General features: G+C 39.4%; 1 protein-coding gene across 3 annotated transcripts in view; it reads left to right on the top strand.

The window, feature by feature from the left end:
• doc2b (double C2-like domains, beta) overlaps positions 1 to 22770 on the top strand; it is a 394892-nt gene that overhangs the window by 211400 nt on the left and 160722 nt on the right. For 2 of the 3 annotated variants that reach the window (XM_079815985.1, XM_079815984.1), the window contains exon 9: positions 22561 to 22746. In XM_079815985.1, the coding sequence (XP_079672111.1) occupies positions 22561 to 22746 (186 nt within the window). Of the gene's footprint in view, positions 1 to 4087; positions 4145 to 22560; positions 22747 to 22770 lie in introns of all 3 variants that reach the window. The other variant, XM_079815983.1, reaches the window with a different exon arrangement.

The raw sequence follows: 22770 nt of genomic DNA, 5'->3' as shown, positions 1-22770 counted from the left end.
GTCCCCTTGGTGTGAGGGCACACTCCACCCGGAGTGTGGCCTCCTCTTGGGCTCTAGCGCATGGCGCCTCGCTAGCAGACATCTGCAGAGCTGCAGGCTGGGCAACACCCAACACATTCGCCAGATTCTACAATCTCCGAGTGGAGCCAGTGTCCGACTATGTACTCGCCCCCCCGAGGGGCCGGTGATGGGCCAGGCTCAGGTGTCTTCGCTTGCTCGCCACTCCACTCCACGGACTGGATACGTGCAATATTTTCCTCAGGTGAGCTCCCCGAGAGCCCTGAGCTCCTCCAGCACTGTCGACGCCGACATCAGTTCAGTCTGCCCTTTCGAGCCCAGACCCTCATGTCCGGCCAGGTGCCCCATGTGCATGGTTCCCTCCGGCGACCCCCACATGTGTATTTCACCGTAAGTCTCCGCAGTGAGCGGGTTTCTTCCCTTGGCGTGTCCCCGCCACCCCTAGGGTTAAAAATCCACCTTCGGCTGGTACCCTAGAGATCTTCCATATGCAACCCTCTCCGGGTCATATGTGTCTCTTAAGTCCTCCCCACGGGTAGGCATCTTTGGCATTCCCTCACTGGGATATGCTTCCCAGTGTACCTTGGTATTCCTGTGTTAAGTGGGAGTCCTTCGTCCGTACTAGTCTTACGACAGGGTACTCACACTTACGCAGGGCACTGGAAGACAGCTGAGTGGCGGGATTATATTGGGACCCCCATTCGTTAGTCACTAACGTTACGTAGTAGTGACTGAACGAAAGGGAACGTCTCGGTTACGGATGTAACCCTCGTTCCCTGAGGAGGGAACGGAGACGTAACGTCCCCTTGCCACTTCGAGCTGTGCTACCTGGAACGCAGGAGTTCAGTCTTGGCTCCTCAAGCAGGTAACATAATGCGATATTGCCTCGTACTTCCTTATATACTCACGCAGTGAGGCGGAGCTACGTATGCAAATTCCGCATGCCCCATGGCATTGGCACGCCATTGGGCGTTTTCTCAAAACTCGAAGTTGATAGGCTTCTAAGCGAAACCCCCATTCGTTAGTCACTAACGTTACGTCTCCGTTCCCTCCTCAGGGAACGAGGGTTACATCCGTAACCGAGACGTACTTCTACTTAAGTGTGGTGCTTAAAGAGCACTTCAACTTCTACTCAAGTCACTTTTTTGATAAGGAACTTCAAGTCTGTGTCTCTAGTACTTTATACATCTCTGCGCTTACCTCAGCTCTGCTCAGCTCTTCTCTCGTGATGAATGAAATCTGACTCCTGCTGTGTCTGTGACGTGACTTTCGTTCGGCTCACTCGCACGTTATTGAAAAGACACGTTCAGTTTTTAATTGTAGTGTCTATTCTCTAACTGAACGAAATTATTTTATTACTATGAATATCAAAACGACGGTGGGGTGGTGCCGCGGTGGGCAAGTGATAACCAATAGCCATGGCTTTGGGAGTGGCCTCATAGGGCAGCGAAGCAAGTGCATTCTGGGAGTTATTGTCTTTCATCCACATGAGACAAAACTACATTTTCTGTCTTTTCTCAGTCTAGAAGGCACCAAATTCTAAAATAATTTCACATTTCTACAACATAAATGACACAGTTTAAATACACATTCATCTTCCCAGCGCTGAAGTACCCCTTTAAATAAAAGGGGGCTTAGGGGGACTCTCACAAATAAATCCTTTCTAGTCACTAACGGCCTTAGAATGGCCCCTGCATACTTTCTGGTACTTTTGATTGGAATGTTGTAAGCTCAGATAAGGACTTGTTTAGTAAAATTTGAACAGAATTTTTTTTTTTTTATAAAATGTTAATGTAAAACATATTATATAATATTTCCTGCTGTTTTGATTTCCCCAATTGTTTTTTTTTTTTTTGTTGCATTTACTGTTTGCAACTTGTATTTTTTTAATTCCATTTTTGCCATGAAGATTAAAGATTGCCATTAAAAAAACTACTGTATGTTACTACTACTATTACTATTGATTTGTAAGATTGGTTTTCCAGAAGTTTCAGTGCATTTTAAGGAAATATGGAGTTTCCAGACGAGAGCTTTGACATGCATCAAAATGACAGAGTGCCACTATTATTTGATTGTATTTTAGATATGTGAAGTTCAATTTTTCTTTTTCTGACAAAATACACAGACTGAGAAGTCATATAGCAAAAACCTTCAAAAATACAACAGAAAGCAGCTTTTCTTTTGAGCTACATAATGTTATATAATCATACAAATCATTGTCATATTTTCAATCAACTCTTATTTAAACATTTAATATAATTTGAAAGCAATGCTTTAAAACCGTGAAATGCTTTAAAAACAGAGATTTTATTTTTTAGAAGTAATGAGGAAAATAATTGCAGCAATTGCTCAATATATTGCATATAATGTATCAAAAGTTGATCTGCATTTCAGCATGCTGCTGGGGCATTTAAAACAGTATATTGGAAGACATCGTGTCACATTTCCGTTTCTTCTGTTCAAACATGAGAGTGACTCCCAGCTTTAATTCCTGAAGGGAATTAGTCTCAAACATTTGCAGCATCTGAAACATGAACAGTGTAGCACTTTGGGTCAAACATCCTTCGGATCTGTCAAATAACACATTTTCTTCCTTTTTGGAGTCTGCTTTGAATCCAGTGATGTAGTGTTGTCATGGTCCAGTTGATTGTTGTTGAATGTGGTGGGGAATTAAACTGAATATTGAAAAGAGAACCAAGTATTACTGTGAAATTTAATGAAGAGAATTACACTTACTTTACCTTGTAGAAATGCAGTGCATATGTAGATATTTGTAGTTTTCACATGACATCACACCTTTATAGGAACGTCCACCTGGAGCTGAAATTGCTCGCTAGTCTTTTTTTTTTGTACTAAAAAAACCTCTCTGATATTAAAAGACCAAATTCAGTATATGCCTTATTTATGATGCATACTATATACAGGCAAGCAGATGAATCCAGAGTATTCCCATTAACTCAGTTTCCCGTTAAGTGATTTTCCATAGAATATCATTATAAAGAAAACACTTAACCATTTAGCATGTTGCGTTCATATTGATCATATTGTTTGCTTAAGGCAATTACATACTCCGCAAGAACAGAGAAAAAAGTTCTCGCTCCCAGGGCTGCGAGAACAAAATGACGTCAAAAATGTGGAGTTTAAGAGGTTAGAGACTAGAATACCAGAGATATTTGAGTCAGGCTTTTTTGACTTGGCCCAGTAAGCAACCATCCAGAACACCACAGCAACTCAGCTGAAACCATCCATATCACAAAAGCATTGATTGCTACTCTGAGGTTTACACAGGCAAGCACCACTCACATTTACTGCAGATATTTTTTTCTTTTCTTTGCTTGGTTTTGCTGTTATTGCACTGGAGACATGCTGATTCTACACCCGAGCTCTGTCAATAGATTGACTCCGGGGGCCACAGGTGTAATTGACTTGATCAGCTACACATCTACAAGCTCTTTGGAAACACTCAATTTCCATGCATTATGAACTGAAAGTTTCTGTTAACATATAATGAATTGCTTTTCCATAGGCTCCGTTTTCAATTCTACATATTTCACATAATCACTCAGTTATTTCACCTTTTTCCCCAGTTAATTCTACAAATGGTAAATAGAGATGAGATATATTGCAGACATGGCATTTCAAATCTAAGATTTTATACACAATTTTTAATGCTTATTCAAAAAGCCTCTCTCATGGAATGACAAGACAAAAATAAAACAATCAAAAAGCAATAAGCCATGCATTCAACTATAATCAGTAATAATGTCAGTGATGAATGAAGGACCACATAACAGAGGCCTTATGGGAATTGAGGTTGTCTGCGTTATTGATTGCTTGTATTAAATGCAACTTAGGGGGGTTGTAGCTTAGGTGGACTCGACAAGTGGCCTGCTCACATCTGGTCATTGAATTGTCAGTCAGTTCCTGTAATCCCTTTATTCATAGGTCCCTGTCACAAAATTCTGAATAAAAAAAATACAGGACTTTGGTTTTTCTTATCCAGTAGTATCTTCTTTCTTATGAATCTTATTCAGTGTTAAGAATAATGGTCTCTTTTTTTAATCGACAGGAAACCAGCATGATGTACATTTTGCTGAATTCAGTGAAGATAATTGGAAGAATGTTGGTAAGCAAACCATATTGATTTCCATTGTACTGTATGTCCAAAACACACACACACACACACAGAGAGAGAGTGAGAGACTGAGTGACCACAGCCTGGCTTTTGAGAAGGGCAGATACAGACAGAACTGGCTGCCCAGAGAGATCAGGTTATGCCTGTACCGTAGCCAAGGAGAAATAGAAACAGAGCTGCACTTCATAACCACCTGCCCTAATTATAATGACATTCGAAAACACTTCTTTCCCAAATTTTAAATCATTTGTCCCAACTTCAAAATGTTGAAATGTTAATTGGCGAAAAGAGAGACTGCATTTCACTAGCAGCAAAATATATCAATTCCTGCCACAAAAAGAGGGAAGAGTCGACCAAACAGTGATGCATCCATTTACTCACACACACAAACACACTGACACGCATGAACTCACACACTCTCTTATTCACACACATATGCAAACACACACACACCACGTAAAGTACTAGAGTTTAGATTCTCTGCCCGAGCTTGAGGCCGAACTTGACCCACGGGTCAATATATATATATATAGATATATATATTAGCAAAGTAAGAACTAACACTACAACTAAGAAACAAATGTGTACAAAGTTGCACAAGTCAGGCTTAGTCTAAAGGCGGGCGTACACTGTGCGAATTCTGACGGTCGGAAGACCGTATGTCCACGCACACGTCACGGGCGAGTTCATCTGAAAATCGTACGGACGCAGTGATATACGACACGATTTTACTACCTGCCGATTTTCAGAAGAAATCGCACAAAGTATTTACTGTTTGCTACAAATGCAGGTTCATTTTCAGCACCGGGAAGTGTGCGTGCGTGTGTGTGAGAGACAGAGAGACAGGCTGAATCCGAAACCGCCCCGGCCTCTATTTGAGGGGACAGGCATTCGTAGTGGTGTCCGAAACCATAGTGGACGTTATTGAGTGCACTCATTCAATCCCACATTGCACCGCAATAACGAGTGTACAGCTGATGTACACACAACGGCTGTCTGAATTCGCTCACTTGTTTTCATTCACTCCTTCAAGTGAACTGTATTAAAGTAGGTACTAAAGTAGGTAATAGTGATTGAGGGTTTAGGGGGTGATTTCGGACTCGGCCACAGAGAGCATTAAAAAGCCTAGTACACACTATAGCTAGCAAGACCTATACATACTGCATCTCGCCTGATAACTTTAGCTCTTTAGCGAACCGCTGTAAAATGTCATCACGGACGACCCTGTCGTGATACACACTGCTTGAGATGTCATACAGTGCTCGCTGTTCCTGCCAGAGTTCAGCGAGTTTATCCTCTTTTTCAAGTGTCCTTTTTTTTTGTGGTTTTCCAGCTCCTGATTGGTCAACTTCAGATCGATCGACACATCGGCTCATTGAACTGCACACACGGCACAAATTCAAGCCGACATCTCCCAAACTTTTTTGACATGTTTAAAAATGATCGTGAGTTCGGGAGGTGCTCTTAACGAGGTCGGCTCGCCTCGTAATTCCTCTCACACGCTGCGAGCCGCGACCATACGAGCATCAACGATTTACACGTGATTGAAAAAAATCGCCTGCGAGCTCGTACGACCGCAAAAATCACACCGTGTACGCCCGGCTTAAAAATGCGTGTTAAAGGTCCTGTTCTTCGTGATCCCCTTTTTCAAACTTTAGTTAGTGTGTAATGTTGCTGTTAGAGCATAAATAATACCTGTAAAATTATAAAGCTCAAAGTTCAATGCCAAGCGAGATATTTTATTTAACAGAAGTTCCCTTTCAAAGCCTACTGCGAACGGCCGGTTGGGACTACATCCCTGCACATCCTGCTTTAATTACGTCAGTAGAACAGTTTGTCGACTAACCTCCGCCCACAAGAGTACGCGAAAAAGGGGGCGTGGTCTTGTTGCTCCCGCGTGGATAAGAGGAAGTGTTGCGTTTGTATAGTTTGTTTGTCGCCATGTCGTCGAGACGCTGTTATTTTCATCCCGGAGTCAAGTCACCTTTGTTTGGCTTTCCCAGGGACGCTGTACTTAGAGATCATTGAGCGCATGCATCCCCGTTATGGTGAAAGGCGTGACCTTTCCGGTAACGTGCGCTCTGCGTGCCCTAAGCTGCTGTCGAATCACAACACGGGAACCGCTGGCACAATCAGAACTCGTTACGTGTTTCTGAAGGAGGGACTTCATAGAACAGGGAAATCTTTCAAGCCGTTTTGAGGATGGTGAAAACAGCAGTATACAGATAAGTAAATTGTGTGAAAAGTACTGTGTTTTTTTACACGCGAAACATGAACACATGTTATATTGCACACTGTAAACACAATCAAAGCTTCAAAAAAAACACGAAAAACGGGACCTTTAAACTCACAGCACATGCAGTGATGAAGCATGCAGCATTTTGAACAGAAACACTCTTGAGACGCCAGTCATGAGCTGCTCGCGTGAACAGTGCGCTTTGCTTGCCTAATTCTTTTTTTTTTTTTTATTGTTTAGTTTAAAAGTGGACATTTCAAGCTTTCTATACACATATTTCTCATGTCTGTGAGGCAAGTTGAGTTTTGGATTATTTAGGAGACCCATTCAAGAACAATGCAAGTGATCGCGCCTGTGCCTTCATGTCACGATTATTGTCTGTTATAGCCTATTTGCTTCTTATTTACTAAATCCAGGCAATCGGTTGATGAAATATTGATTAAAATTAAGATACAATTTCAAAAAATTCATACAAAACGAAATTCACTTTAAAGAAAACAAAACTTAATGAAGTGGTAAAAATCATTTCTGACCTACTCACAATTTTCATAATCAGTATAGACTAAATGAAATTTAAAAATAACATTATAATATTTAAACATAAATATGAAACAAAATACATTGTTTAATGGCTACAACTAGTATAGTGGGCTACAGTACAGATATATGTCGTGTCTGAGCGGGATTTGAGCGAATGTCATTTTACCGGTGAACGGTTCATGAGTGGAGCTCTGGCATAGAGCGGATTATTGAGCTGAGCGTCACACCGGTCCGCTTCGCTCATTACAGGCTCATTCTCGTCAGAACGCTCGCGTATTAAAAAATGGTCGGGTTTAAATCAGGCATTTTTTTGGGGTCCGATCTAAGCTCTATAAAATACATACACTTTTTTCCCTCTCGCCAATAAAGCTCTTTTGAATTTGAGAGAGAGAGAGATTTCTCAAAATATAAACTTTTATGTTACACCAAAAAAAAAAAAAAGTCACAGGTTTGGAACAACTTTGTTTGAGTAAATAACAGAATTAAATTTTTTAGGGTGAACAATTAATATACATATTAAAATACGTATATATGTATGTATGTGTATGTGTGTGTGTGTGTATATATATATATATATATATATATTATATTTAGGGAGGCTGTATGGCAAAATTAAACATACCACAAACAAATTAAATTTACACTCACAAACATTAAGACTATTCTTAAAGGGATAGTTCACTTAAAAAAAGAAAGTTCTGTCATAATTTACTCGCCTTCATGTAGTTCCTTTTCTCGTCCATGTAGTGGAAACTAAAGGAAACCAAATCTGTTTTCCTACCACCATTGTTAAAAATATCTTCTTTTGTGTTCCGCAGAAGAAAAAGTCAGTAACACTTTACTTAAAGCCTTTATTTATAATGCATCATAAAGATGTTCATAATGTATGTTATAATTCGTGCTGTCAATCAATTAAAAAATAACGAATTAATCACACGTTTTTCTGTAATTAATCGTGATTAATCACACCTAACATTACATTTAGTAATATATTTTTATATTGTAATAATTTCACATTTAATCCCCAAATCAATGTATAAACAACTTAAAGACTGTGGCCTATGTTTTAAATGGTTGTTTAATGGCATCTTTTTTTTTTTAAAGAAGACATCACCGATACAAATACTGCTACTGATGTCTCTATGAAATAGATTTTTTTCTCAATTTTAGCCATTAATTATACTCATTCACATTACAGTATAATTGAAAGCTATACATATTTAAGATGTATTAGGCTTTTAAAAAATATAAGTTTAATGTGTGAACTTAAAGGGTTAGTTCACCCAAAAATGAAAATTCTGTCATTAATTACTCACCCTCATGTCGTTGGACACCCGTAAGACCTCCGTTCATATTCGGAACACAAATGAAGATATTTTAGTTGAAAGCTGATGGCTGAGAAAGGCTTCACACAGGCCTCCATTGGCATTCAGTACATTGACACTTCCAAGATCCATGAAAGGCACTTAAAACGTCGTTACAAAGTCTATCTCACCACAGTGGCTCTACAATAATCATACAATGCGACGACAATAGTTTTTGTGCGCAAAAAAAATCAAAATAACACCTTTATCCAACTTGTTCTCGACTTCCGTGTGCGCCTCCACGACGCATGCGCGAGAATATGACGCAGATCCGGCGTTCGGACATATGACCCAGAAGCGATTTGTTTACGAGCAGAGGAAGACGCGCGTATCTCAGCTGTTGGATTCTACATTGATCGTGCTTTAGGTCTCGGCGTAGTGCTCAAAATGGAGCTTAAGTGTGTATTTCCTCGATTTCCGAACACCGGCGCTACGTCATATTCTCGCGCATGCGTCGTGGAGGCGCACACAGAAGACAAAAACAAGTTGGATAAAGGTGTTATTTTGATTTTTTTTTGCGCACAAAAACTATTGTCGTCGCATTGTATGATTATTGTAGAGCCACTGTGGTGAGATAGACTTTGTAACGACGTTTTAAGTGCCTTTCATGGATCTTGGAAGTGTCAATGTACTGAATGCCAATGGAGGCCTGTGTGAAGCCTTTCTCAGCCATCAGCTTTCAACTAAAATATCTTCATTTGTGTTCCGAATATGAACGGAGGTCTTACGGGTGTCCAACGACATGAGGGTGAGTAATTAATGACAGAATTTTCATTTTTGGGTGAACTAACCCTTTAAAGCAATCTTCACATAAACCCATTATAATAAATGTCACAGTTTCCTGCCCTTCAATATATCAGGGCTCTTTTTTTTGCTTACCCTGTCAAAATGCACAAAAAGTTGTTGTTTTTGACCCATAAAGTTATGGGGAAACACTTCATAAGTTATACATTAAATATATATTAATACTTATTAAAGCTACAAAAGTTACTCAGTCAAGTGTAGTGAGTTATTTTTTCTTTAACATTAATGACAAACAGCAGCAGGTTTATTAGGCTGCTGTCACTTTGTTTTTGTCCATTCAAGCGCTGTCTTTCTGTGTGCACGAGTGTGTTTCTCACAGGAGATTCACAGAGACGCTCCAGTCCCGCACTGCATTCTCTTTTGTGTCTTTTCACGCTTGAATGGTTTAAAAACATTTGAATAAGAGTGTGGTCATATAATGTAACGCTAATTGCGTTAAATATTTTTAACACTTTAAATTGAAAAAACCTGTCAATGCATTAATTTTGACAGCACTTGTTATAATGCATAATACACTCACCTAAAGGATTATTAGGAACACCTGTTCGATTTCTCATTAATGCAATTATCTAATCAACCAATCACATGGCAGTTGCTTCAATGCATTTAGGGGTGTGGTCCTGGTCAAGACAATCTCCTGAACTCCAAACTGAATGTTAGAATGGGAAAGAAAGGTGATTTAAGCAATTTTGAGCGTGGCATGGTTGTTGGTGCCAGACGGGCCGGTCTGAGTGTTTCACATTCTGCTCAGTTACTGGGATTTTCACGCACAACCATTTCTAGGGTTTACAAAGAATGGTGTGAAAAGGGAAAAACATCCAGTATGCGGCAGTCCTGTGGGCGAAAATGCCTTGTTGATGCTAGAGGTCAGAGGAGAATGGGCCGACTGATTCAAGCTGATAGAAGAGCAACTTTGACTGAAATAACCACTCGTTACAACCGAGGTATGCAGCAAAGCATTTGTGAAGCCACAACACGCACAAGCTTGAGGCGGATGGGCTACAACAGCAGAAGACCCCACCGGGTACCACTTATCTCCACTACAAATAGGGAAAAGAGGCTACAATTTGCACAAGCTCACCAAAATTGGACAGTTGAAGACTGGAAAAATGTTGCCTGGTCTGATGAGTCTCGATTTCTGTTGAGACATTCAGATGGTAGAGTCAGAATTTGGCGTAAACAGAATGAGAACATGGATCCATCATGCCTTGTTACCCCTGTGCAGGCTGGTGGTGGTGGTGTAATGGGGTGGGGGATGTTTTCTTGGCACACTTTAGGCCCCTTAGTGCCAATAGGACATCGTTTAAATGCCACAGCCTACCTGAGCATTGTTTCTGACCATGTCCATCCCTTTATGACCACCATGTACCCATCCTCTGATGGCTACTTCCAGCAGGATAATGCACCATGTCACAAAGCTCGAATCATTTCAAATTGTTTTCTTGAACATGACAATGAGTTTACTGTACTAAAATGGCCCCCACAGTCACCAGATCTCAACCCAATAGAGCATCTTTGGGATGTGGTGGAACGGAAGCTTCATGCCCTGGATGTGCATCCCACAAATCTCCATCAACTGCAAGATGCTATCCTATCAATATGGGCCAACATTTCTAAAGAATGCTTTCAGCACCTTGTTGAATCAATGCCACGTAGATTTAAGGCAGTTCTGAAGGCGAAAGGGGGTCAAACACAGTATTAGTATGGTGTTCCTAATAATCCTTTAGGTGAGTGTATACACTGCATATAATTTGCATATTAATGTATTTTGGGACAATATGTAAATATAAAAAGATGTGTAATAATATTCTCATAAGAGTGTCTCATATTTCATAAGGATATCCAGACTTAAAACTGTGCATGTTGTCAGAAATTCGCTAAAATATAATTAAAACCTCTATTCTGGGTCTCAGGAGGATATTTCTGTCTCGTGCAGAGTGGCATTTATATTTAGATGGTCACTTCAGAAACTTTGCAGCATGCGATTGGCCGTCGGCCCTCTTAACAACAATAGTTTTATTCAATGAATGTTACAGACTGTAGCCTCGAAAGTGAGCCAAGATCGCTAAACGATCACTAAAATGCTGTTGCTTTGTCAGTTCATCGCAATCTCACAAAGCTCCTTTATAAAAATGTAGTTGTCAACAATAAATATCTTACCTATATCGTGTCTTATTAATGAGAGGTTACGCGAGCCTGCATTTACTCAGCACTGAATAGCCTACAAACTTTGGAGGGAGCTGAAAGTCCATGTTGCCCAGCGACAGCCCCGAAACCTGAAGGGTCTGGAGAAGGTCTGTATGGAGGAGTGGGCCAAAATCCCTGCTGCAGTGTGTGCAAACCTGGTCAAGAACTACAGGAAACGTATGATCTCTTTAATTGCAAACAAAGGTTTCTGTACCAAATATTAAAGGGTTAGTTCACCCAAAAATGAAAATTCTGTCATTAATTACTCACCCTCATGTCGTTCGACACCCGTAAGACCTCCGTTCATCTTCGGAACACAAATGAAGATATTTTAGTTGAAATCTGATGGCTCTGAAAGGCCTCCATTGGCACAATGCACGGTACACTCTCAAGACCCATAAAAGGTACTAAAGACGTCGTTACAAAGTCCATCTCACTACAGTGGTTCTACAATAACTTTATAAAGCGACGAGAATAGTTTTTGTGCGCAAAAAAAACCTAAATAACGACTTATATAGTGATGACCGATTTCAAAATAATGCATCATGAAGCTTCGAAGCGTTATGAATCAGCGAGTCGATTCATGATTCGGATCGCGTGTCAAACCGCCAAACTGCTGAAATACGTGACTTTGGCGATTCAAACCGCTGAATCGACTCACTGATTCATAACGCTTCGAAGCTTCATGATGCATTATTTTGAAATCGGTCATCACTATATAAGTCGTTATTTAGGTTTTTTTTATTTAGTCGTTATTTAGGTTTTACAGAACCACTGTAGTGAGATGGACTTTGTAACAACGTCTTTAGTACCTTTTATGGGTCTTGAGAGTGTAAAGTGCATTGTGCCAATGGAGGCCTTTCTGAGCGATCGGATTTCAACTAAAATATCTTCATTTGTGTTCCGAAGATGAACGGAGGTCTTACGGGTGTCGAACGACATGAGGGTAAGTAATTAATGACATAAAGGGTTAGTTCACCCAAAAATTTAAATTAAGTTATGCTTTTCTGATGTATTAAATACTTATGCCATGCAATAAAATGCAAATTAATTACTTAAAAATCATACAATGTGACTTTCGGGATTTTTGTTTTAGATTCCGTCAGTCACAGTTGAAGAGTACCTATGATAAAAATTACAGACCTCTACATGCTTTGTAAGTGGGCAAACCTGCAAAATCGGCAGTGTATCAAATACTTGTTCTCCCCACTGTTTGTATGTATGTATATATATATACATATATATATATATATATATATATATATATATATATATATATATATATATATATATATATATATATATATATATATAGATATATATACTTTACTTAAAGGATTTAAATAAAGTGTTACCCAAAAGTCATGCTTGAACGAAATGAGGGTGAATAATTGATGACGGAATTCACATTTTTAGAATTCTAATTTACTGTTAGCTGTGGAGCTGCTGTGTTGTTGACGTTCTTACCTTGATCTTAATGCAGAACCTCTTAGTAAGGTCAGCCACTTCCTCCCCGTGCGCCATTTCATTACTGCTTATCAGCCCAATCACTGTGCTTCCATCAGTCGGTTTGGTATGTGTTGCTGAATGATTTAGGTTAAGTAACTACGGCTGAGAGCAAAAGCCCTCAAGAGCACCGGTGTTAATAGTCCAGTTAGAGTAGGTTGTATTACACATTTGGATCACTTGTCATGGAACAGTTAGGAATTCAAGGAACCAATTGCAGGCAGTGCCCATTAGCGGGAAAAAATTATTTGTAAGTGCAGCCCTCATCAGTAAGTTCTGACGAACAGCGTGTGAGCTTCATAAATAAACAGCCATCACCACTTATTCACCTGGTGCAGCGTGTCTGGGGAGTCCGAGATAACCCAGCTAATTTGAGTTTTTCTAAACCCTGCTCAACCACAGTAGAGATTATAATACGAATATCTCTCATCCTTTCTACTGAGTCTTGTTTGAGATCATTGCATTTCTCATAGGATCTGCATTCATCTATCAAGCTCCATTTGACATCTGTTCTCCTCCCTGCATCCAGCGCTTCAGGCTATTACAGTGTAAAACCCTAATGTGCCACATGCTGCAGTCATAAATATCTATTCACAGATATGGAGCCTGTTACACAGAAGAGAGTTGTTTGCCAGTGAGAGTTGCAGAATATGGAGGAACATGGCTAATGGTTCATATAGGTGCAATGTTTTGCATATATTATTCATATTCCAATTGTGAAATGTCTACAATAGCAGAATAAAACTGATACAATGCTGATTTTTTTTTTATTTGTTTGTTTTGGTCAGGCAACCTGCGAATGTTTTCCATGTTGTAACATTAAAATGAACCGATAATATTTAATATTGCTTAACCTAAATATGATAAGTTGCACCAGCAAACATAATTTTTAAGGGTCAGATTTTCAATATGTTTTGACTTGGTTCTGGTTAGATGTCTTTTATCATGGAAAGTTTAATTTTATCTTGTGCTACAGAGTTAAATTGCCTGCTCCACTGAAGATTGTAGTATGAGTGTAATTTATCCTCTCAGCAGGCAAGGACTATTCAAAAGATGATGTTTTCCCATTAACTGCTCCTTTAAAGGGCATCTCATAGACAAACCTGGTTCATTAATTAACAGCATATTTATGAACATATTTCAGATTCACAGCACGGTACGGACCATTTCTAATTTCTTGAATGCACCTTAAAATACAGAAGAATATTTTTTTATATTAATTTAGAAGCATTCTTTTTGTATTGAAATCACCATTCATGCTTCTGTATTTTGTTCTTGTCAAATGTTACTTAGTGAGATAGATAGATAGATAGATAGATAGATAGATAGATAGATAGATAGATAGATAGATAGATAGATAGATAGATAGATAGATGGATGGATGGATGGATGGATGGATGGATGGATGGATGGATGGATGGATGGATGGATGGATGGATGGATGGATGGATGGATGGATGGATGGATGGATGGATGGATAAAAAATGTATTGACCCCCAATGATTAAACAATTATATATAGTGCAGTATAATTGATATTTTCACAATTATGATATTTATATATTTGTACTACCAATCTATTTTGTTTGTATTTTACAGTAAAATGTGCATCTTTGGTTCTGTTACTGTTGTACTGTACTATAAGGTAGTTTGCATGAAGCAGGTTTTTCTGTAGCATTTACACATTCATTATTTATTGTGTAGATAGACATATACCTTCAGATACTTTATCAACCCAGAAAGGGAAAATAAAATCCATAAGTGTTAAGGCTAAAATTCTCTATTTTATCTTTTACCAGGATTGCTCTCAAGAGTGAATCATGTTTTCTCTCTCTCTCTCTCTCTCTCTCTCTCTCTCTCTCTCTCTCTCTCTCTCTCTCTCTCTCTCTCTCTCTCTCTCTCTCTCTCTCTCTCTCTCTCTCTCTCTCTTGCATTTCACCGTTGAACGTCACAGGTTCAGTCGAAGACCTAAGCATGAACTCTGAACCCAAACAAACAAAAATAAATAAAAGTAATGGAATGCATTTTGAAATCTCACCGGTGCAACCAAACTCTCCTTGAACCTTTTTAAACAGCTGAAACACAGAGGCAAGGAAATGGAAATAAAGGGGTCTTCTGAAGCGAATCGATGCGTTTGTGTAAGAAAAATATTTGAAACTTTTATAAAGTAAATTATCTAGCTTCCGGCCGATCGCCTTCCGAATTCAACTTGGGGAAAAAGTGTAGCGCCTGTGCCTCCCGCAGTTCAAAATGCTTACGCTACGTCTGACGACATTGCATACCAGTTACGTTTCCCTAAGTTGGATACAGAAGGTGATCGACCGGAAGCCTCTGCAGTTCTTTCTCCTGTCTTTTTAGAACAGATGAGAGCGGGTCCAGTGCTCCATCACCAATAATAGCAGGTGTGCATTTTGGGTTCTTCAAATTTCAACATAAGTTGGAATGACGGCATCAGTGCTGAGCTGTTCCCTTAATAATTTACAGAAACTATGGAGTGAATGTCAAAGGTTTGGCATCCACTCATGAATTGATAAATAAAATATCACCACCGCTATGAGCTGCCAGGGTTTGGAAGATTGATAATAATAATAATAATAATAATAATAAAAGCCGTATACATTTTCGTTTCATCAGCCTACTATGATTCTTATGAAACAGCCAGAACAATAGTGGCTTTTACTTTACTTCTTAAAGAAATGTCACTACCCATGAACTTTGTCTTGAATGGCCTTCCTGGTTCATATTTGGTCTGTAACTGTCTCCAAAGGTTCCCTCAGCACACTGGAGCCTCATAGGAATAACATTTGATCTCAGCCAAGGACCGGAGCAGTCAATACACACTAACCCATTTTATCCGCTGATTACAAAGGCCAAATTGGATTAAAAACCATGCCCATTATGGACAGGCCAAGTTATGAATTGCACATGGAGAGTGAGAAAGAAAATGTGAAATTAACTAAAATGCACTGCTATTTATCCCAGATTTTACATTACAGCAGCCCATGTCATATCCATAGACTGTAAAAAAAAAATATGGTAGTGTTTATGACGTTATGATTTTAACCCCAAATGTTCCGATTTTCAGAGGCAAACCGGTGCTCGTTCATGCGAGTGACAATCACGCAGTGTGAATTATCAAAGATGCAATCTGAAGAATTGACGACGCGTTGCTGACGCCCGTGAGATATTTGACATGCTAAATATTTGGGCCCTCATTTATCAACAGTGCGTAGAAAAGGTTCTATATTTTGTCTTACGAATGAAATTTAGAATGTGCCTAAGTACAAGAAAATCCGTATTTATCAAACATGCGCACACAGTTCTTACGCACAAGAGTAAGCAATCATTGTTGATAAATCCCACATGTGCGTAAATACCATGCTCGTTCAATTTCACGGTCATTAGCATTCGGAAACGCCTCCAATAAACCATTTATGGTGACAACACTTCCCTTTAATCCTTAAAGACCTAGAACATTTTTGGGGCACCTGACTTGCCTCTACTTTTCTTTGATTTTCTCACCCATTCTAGCAGTTAGCATCAAGTGTCATATATCATTTTAAACAAGAGAACATGACGTTTCCATCTAGCTCATTTGAAGTCCCAATTTTACATTTACTTAGTCTGAGAATGGATTCAATGAATATATATATTTTTTTTTAACGGCAGCAAAATTTGTGTTTTTATTGTGAACTCAAACAGAACTTCATGAAGTTAGACTTGGTTGTTTTAGACTTCCAGATTAAATTTTGTCTACATGTAACAATCCCTCAGCAAGTTATAGCCATTTATTATAATATTATTCTAGGCGTTTTTGAGTGAAAACAGGTGTATTTTATTTACTGACAATGTAGATGTGTCCAAAAAAGTTCAGGGAGTAAAGTAAATAGAAAGATTGTTATATAATAGAACACTGAAACGATGTAAAACACGAACTACATACAAATAGAGAAATATGCTGACTTTTGTGTGCTGTGCTATGTGAGAGAGTGCTCTGCATGCACTTTCACGTTGTGTCAGAGAAACATGTGATTGGTGGTTCAAAAGACCAAACACTATGTTGATTGGTTGAGTTGATGACAGTTTCAACGAATCTGGGCACGGGGAGGGTGGGACTAATGATCAACAATCGTTTCTGTTTTGCTCAGGGGAACAACCCACATGGGTTTCCTTGACGAATCAATGCTGCATGCTCACCACGGAGCCTCTGAATAATCAATCGCGAGAAATGTGATGCTTCTGAAAAGCTGAGATTCTCCTCTTTACGGTTCGTACAGCATACAGATTGGATTAGTGGTTTAAAAGTTATTAAACATTTTAGAACGATAGTTATATTTAGCTGTCTAGGTCTTTAAAGGGTTAGTTCACGCAAAAATGAAAATTCTGTCATTAATTACTCACCCTCATGTCGTTCGACACCCGTAAGACCTCCGTTCATATTTGGAACACAAATGAAGATATTTTTGTTGAAAGCTGATGGCTGAGAAAGGCTTCAGATAGTCCTCCATTGGCATTCAGTACATTTACACTCCCAAGACCTATAAAAGGCACTTAAAACGTTGTTACAAAGTCCATCTCACAACAGTGACTCTACAATAATTTTACGATGCGACAACAATAGTTTTTGTGCGCAAAAAAATATCAAACTAACACCTTTATCCAACTTGTTCTTGTCTTCCGTGTGTGCCTCCACGACGCATGCACGAGAATATGACGCAGATCCGGGGTTCGGGAATCCATGAAATGCACACTTTAACCCCATTTTGAGAACTACGCCGAGACCTAAAGCACGATCAATGTAGAATTCAACAGCTTAGATACTCGCTTCTTCCTCTGCTTGTAAACAAATCGCTTCTGGGTCATAGAGACAGAGCGTATTTAGGCCACGCCCACACCGGTGGGGGGAAACAATCCAACGCTCTCCATTGACTTTGCATTGCGGGAGGCTGCCTCATTGTCATTTCGGACTTATAACAAAAAACAGAACAATGTCTAAAAGCTGATATGTGACAACGTGTACAGCAAACAAGCTAAAAAACACAGAAATAAGTTTTTATAAGCTGTCGACCCAAAAAAACGAGCGTTTAAGAAGATAAAAGTGGATACAGGCAATATGAAGTGAAGCTTCAGCAGGAAGAATGGGTCAATTTTGGGATCCTGACACTCAGTATGCCTCAATATGTCTATGTGTGCAGTAAATATTTTGTCGCTGTTAAGTCAAATATCCAAATGTCCGTTTTATATATTATATTTCCTGTCGCTGATTACGTTCCCCTCTAGTCGCCGTAGTTCTCTGTGTAATATGACCCGCGCGCTCTGTCTCAATGGCCTGAATCCACTTTTTTGTCCTTAAACTCTCGTTTTTTGGGTCAACAGCTTATAAAAACGTCTGGGTTTTTGCTTCTGGGTTTTGTTTAGCTTGTTTGCTGTACACTTTGTCACATATCAGCTTTTATACATTGTTCAGTTTTTTGTTATAAGTCCGAAATGACAAGGAGGCAGCCTCCCGCAATGCAAAGTCAATGGAGAGCGTTCGATTGTTTTCCCCCCCAGTGGGCGTGGTCTTCAGATTCTGACGCGTGTCGCTCTGTCTCTATGTGTCCGAACGCCGGATCTGCGTCATATTCTCGCTCATGCGTCGTGGAAGCACACACGGAAGACAAGAACAAGTTGGATAAAGGTGTTATTTTGATTTTTTTTGCGCACAAAATCTATTGTCGTCTTATCTTAAAATTATTGTAGAGTCATTGTGGACGGAAGATGGACTTTGTAATGACGTTTTAAGTGCCTTTTATGGGTCTTGGGAGTGTAAATGTACTGAATGCCAATGGAGGACTATCTGAAGCCTTTCTCAGCCATCAGCTTTCAACAAAAATATCTTCATTTGTGTTCCAAATATGAACAGAGGTCTTACGGATGTCGAACGACATGAGGGTGAGTAATTAATGACAGAATTTTCATTTTTGGGTGAACTAACCCTTTAAGGGTTAAAAATCACATGATTGTGTTTTTTTCCTCACCGCAATAATGGCAAAGAGGAGGAACTTCACAAACATAGAATGAGTTGCACAACGATGTTTAACAACAAAACATTTGCATCACAAATGATTTGCACGTTAACAGAATGAAACCCTTTTCTTTGCATCATTAAATTTGTTGGTTGATGGTGCTTTTATGGTGATGTGGGTGTAGTCTATGGCTCCCACATCATATGTTCCCAAATTATGTTTGGAAAACTGGCGATAGCATAAGCCCCATTTTATTTCAGCTTCTTGAGGATTTCGGTAAAGGAATTGGATGTAGGTTGGGTCCAAGGAAATAATTGCGTCCAACATTTGTCACAGCTGTCTTTTATAGGGTTTGACACCAATGACGCATTGTGTTTAAAACGACAAAAATGATCAATTGAGTGTTTTATAATTAAAGGAAACACAGGAAATATGTGATCTCTGCGTACGCATGCTCAGAGGGGTGCTTATATTTACACGCATTTCTACGTATAAGTACAAATTGGTAAATCTCGCACTTTGCGTAAAACTGTTCATACGCACTCATTGCGCACAAATCTGTGCATACACACCATTGATAAATGAGGGCCCTGGACCTGTCTGTGATTTTATAAATCCTGCTGTGTGAAATGTGTTCTGACTGAAAATTACATCGGTGATGACCTACAGCCAATGAGAGGGCAAGATACATTTGCTTGACCAGCCACAACAGCAGAATTAAGTAGTCGTGCAAAATGATTTATTTACCCCCAACCATTTCCTCCACCATAATCTTTTTCTAATTTTCCCTGCAAATCAGCGCAAAGACATTTTGGATTGCAAGCTTCTTTCGGGCTATCGTTTTTGATAACAATTCCAGTTTTTGCGCAAGAACCCTGCTCTCACGCACAAGTGATTTTGTGTTCCTTATCACTTCTCGCGTGTTTGGTTGTGAAACATAGATTGCAGACAAGAGAGAGTTGTCTGTTATTCTTCAATGTGCACACAGCAGCGACTGAATGCTACCCAAATAGTCGTGTGGTGTGAAAAGAACAGTGATCTGATGACTTTGAAAATCGTGCAGTGTGAACTCGGCATTAGGCTTGTTCATGACGTAAAACTGGAATTACTGTCGATTCGTCTCTGTTCAGAATCGGTTCTTTCTTTTAGGAGAAAATAACTCCATTTATTGTGCACTTAGATCTTTAAAACTTTGCAGACCTTTTACATCTAAAACCAGCTATATTACACGCCACATGAAAGGTAATATCCGAAAAAGCAGAATAGGGGCACTTTAAGCTGTCTCTCCTGTCGAGTCTGTGTTTGAATGATATTTTCTGGAAAGTGCAAAATAACTTTCAGTAGCACAAATTAATTTATTACCATGAAAACAAATCACATTTTACATCATTAAAGTCATTTAAACACAATTTTCTGGCTGACTTTATATCAGCTAATTTACATAATAAAATGCTTGTTCAATAGCACCCCATTTGGGTACATTGTTCCACAGGAAAATAACTAGGATTATAGAAGCCTTGGCTCCTTGCCTCCATTTAGTGTGTACTATTTTTCTAGCCTTCACTTCTGTGCCAGACATTAGAATCAATAAATTAATAACCTGCACATTATCAGCATGACAAATGGTAGCTGCTGTGCTACTTTTCTTGTGAAGCACTCTTTGGAGGTAATCAAACTTTTTTTCTGCATTTTTCTTCTTTCAATTTTTTTTTTTTTTTTTTTACCATGACTCTTCCGGAAGCACAAAAGAAAGGATCTCCAGAAGGAATTACGGAAATAGACAGAAAATAATGAGCTTCACTCTCACTAAGTGTTTTCCGCTAAAGAATTACACTGAGCATGGGGGCGACTCCTTAATTACAAGAGTAAATGAATTGCCAGGTTTTGTCTCCTAATGATACCATGTGGGAAATGACAAACATTTGAATTTAAATTATGAACAACCATTTAAACTCGTGATTGAATAACATCATACTATACCCTACATATATCCCCCAGCATCATTCATTAATTTCTTCATTCCTCCTTCGTTGTTAAAAGCGACACCATCAGTTGAGATCGCCACATTGTCATCTTGTCTAGGTCTTTTAAGAGGGTACGTCGAGATTATGCACTGTTTTGGCTATAAATCTTTGCTATTGTAAAATGTGAGAATGGCTTTTGCCTGTAATTTATCTGAGCTGTAAAGCTGGGGACAGGTTGAATAGCCCCCTGCTAGTTTTCATAAAGCAACAGAGCGCTGATGTAATTTTCCCAGTAAATGTCTCTACCGTCGTTATTTGTCATGACACAGAAATCAGTTTAAGAGAAGTTCATGCAGATAAGTGTTATGAATACAGTGACCCCCAAACACACTCAAGCCGCTCTTAAAAATGCCTGAAAGCTATTGTATTAGATTACAAAAATTCAAGCCAATTAGCAATGATGCTCAATTTGTTTCAATCCCTAGTCCTAGGGATTTCTCAGAAAATTATCATATTTTGCCCGGGTTATTATAAACTTAAATAACCAAAATTAAATAAACATTTGCATTACTTGATTGTCATCTGAAATAAAATATAAAAAACTTATAATTAACTTAAAAAATACTAAAGTAACTAAAACTAGGATAAAAAGTAATACAAAATATGGAAATAATTAAGAAAAACTATTAAAACACACAACAAAATTACTATAAACCATGACTAAAATTAAAATGAAATTCAAACTGATCCAAAATATTAATCAAAACTATAATATTATCTCAATGATATTAAACATGTGTACCACAGAAGTCAGACAGGTTTGAAATGACATGAGGAAGAGTAAATGAGGACAGAATTTTCATTTTTTGGGTTAGCTATTCTTTTAATATTCATGCATACGTGCATTATACTGTCTGTACATGAAAGAATACTGGATGATAATGCATTATAAATATTGCATATCTTCTTATCTACCTTTTGCTTTTACCCCATTGTATTATTTGAATAGCCTGACTGACGTATAACCTGGCATGTCTGACTTTAGGCATTTAGCACCTGTTGCTGGTAATTGTGCTGGAGTTCAACACATGCGATGGCAGTTCAGTCAGATGCTAGACTGAAGGGAGACGAGGAACAGAGAGATAACCCAGCCGCTCTCTCTCTCTCTAACAGATGGACTAATAGCATAATTAAGTAGCCGCGCGCCCGGTTCCTGTTTACCGTCATGTTGCTTAGCAATGACATCAGCCAATCCCTCCATCCCTCTGTATAATCCTGCCCCTCCTTCTCTCTCTCTCTCTCTCTCTCTCTCTCTCTATTCCACATGCATTCATCCCGGTAACAGTCTTAGCGTGCTGTAGTGGTCTGAGCGCAGCTCACAGGCAGACGGCATGACCACAGTGCGCTGGAGCAGCCCACAGCCTCTCATGTAGCCCACCGCTGCGATCGCAAACTCACACACATGCACTTACACACCAAGACACGCTCAGTTGCTCTTCAGGGACACTAACAGATTACCAGAGCAAAGAAGATTCTACTTTTGAAGGTTGTTTTTTTTTATTTTCATTTTTTCATTTTCATTGCATTTTTTTACTGCTACCACCCGCCACCCCTTAGCCGGGTTCAGGGGTGGTGGCACATCCTCAAAAGGGCTGCATGAATGACACAACGCAAAGGCGAGAAGACGACCATCAGCATCCAGGAGCACATGGCCATTGATGTATGTCCAGGTCCCATTCAGCCCATCAAGCAGATATCTGACTATTTCCCCCGTTACCCACGGGGTCTCCCCCCCACAGCTCCTCCGGCCCTCAGCCGCGCCGGCTCCCTGCGGAGCAGCTCCACCAGTCAGAAGTCAGAGGGCCCGGCCTCTGAGCCCAACAGGGATGAAGAAGACCTGGACCAAGCCTTCGGTGCCACCGCACTCGTGGCCAGCAAGAAGGAAGAAGAACCAGACGTGGAAGGCTACGATTCGGACGACTCCAGTGAGTAGTTGTTTCTTACTCCTT

The sequence above is a fragment of the Gobio gobio genome (assembly GCF_949357685.1).
Source record: "Gobio gobio genome assembly, chromosome: 4".
NCBI classification, from domain to species: Eukaryota; Metazoa; Chordata; class Actinopteri; order Cypriniformes; family Gobionidae; genus Gobio; species Gobio gobio.
Note: the sequence above shows the minus strand (reverse complement) of the source record. Positions and strands in the feature narration are given on the sequence as shown.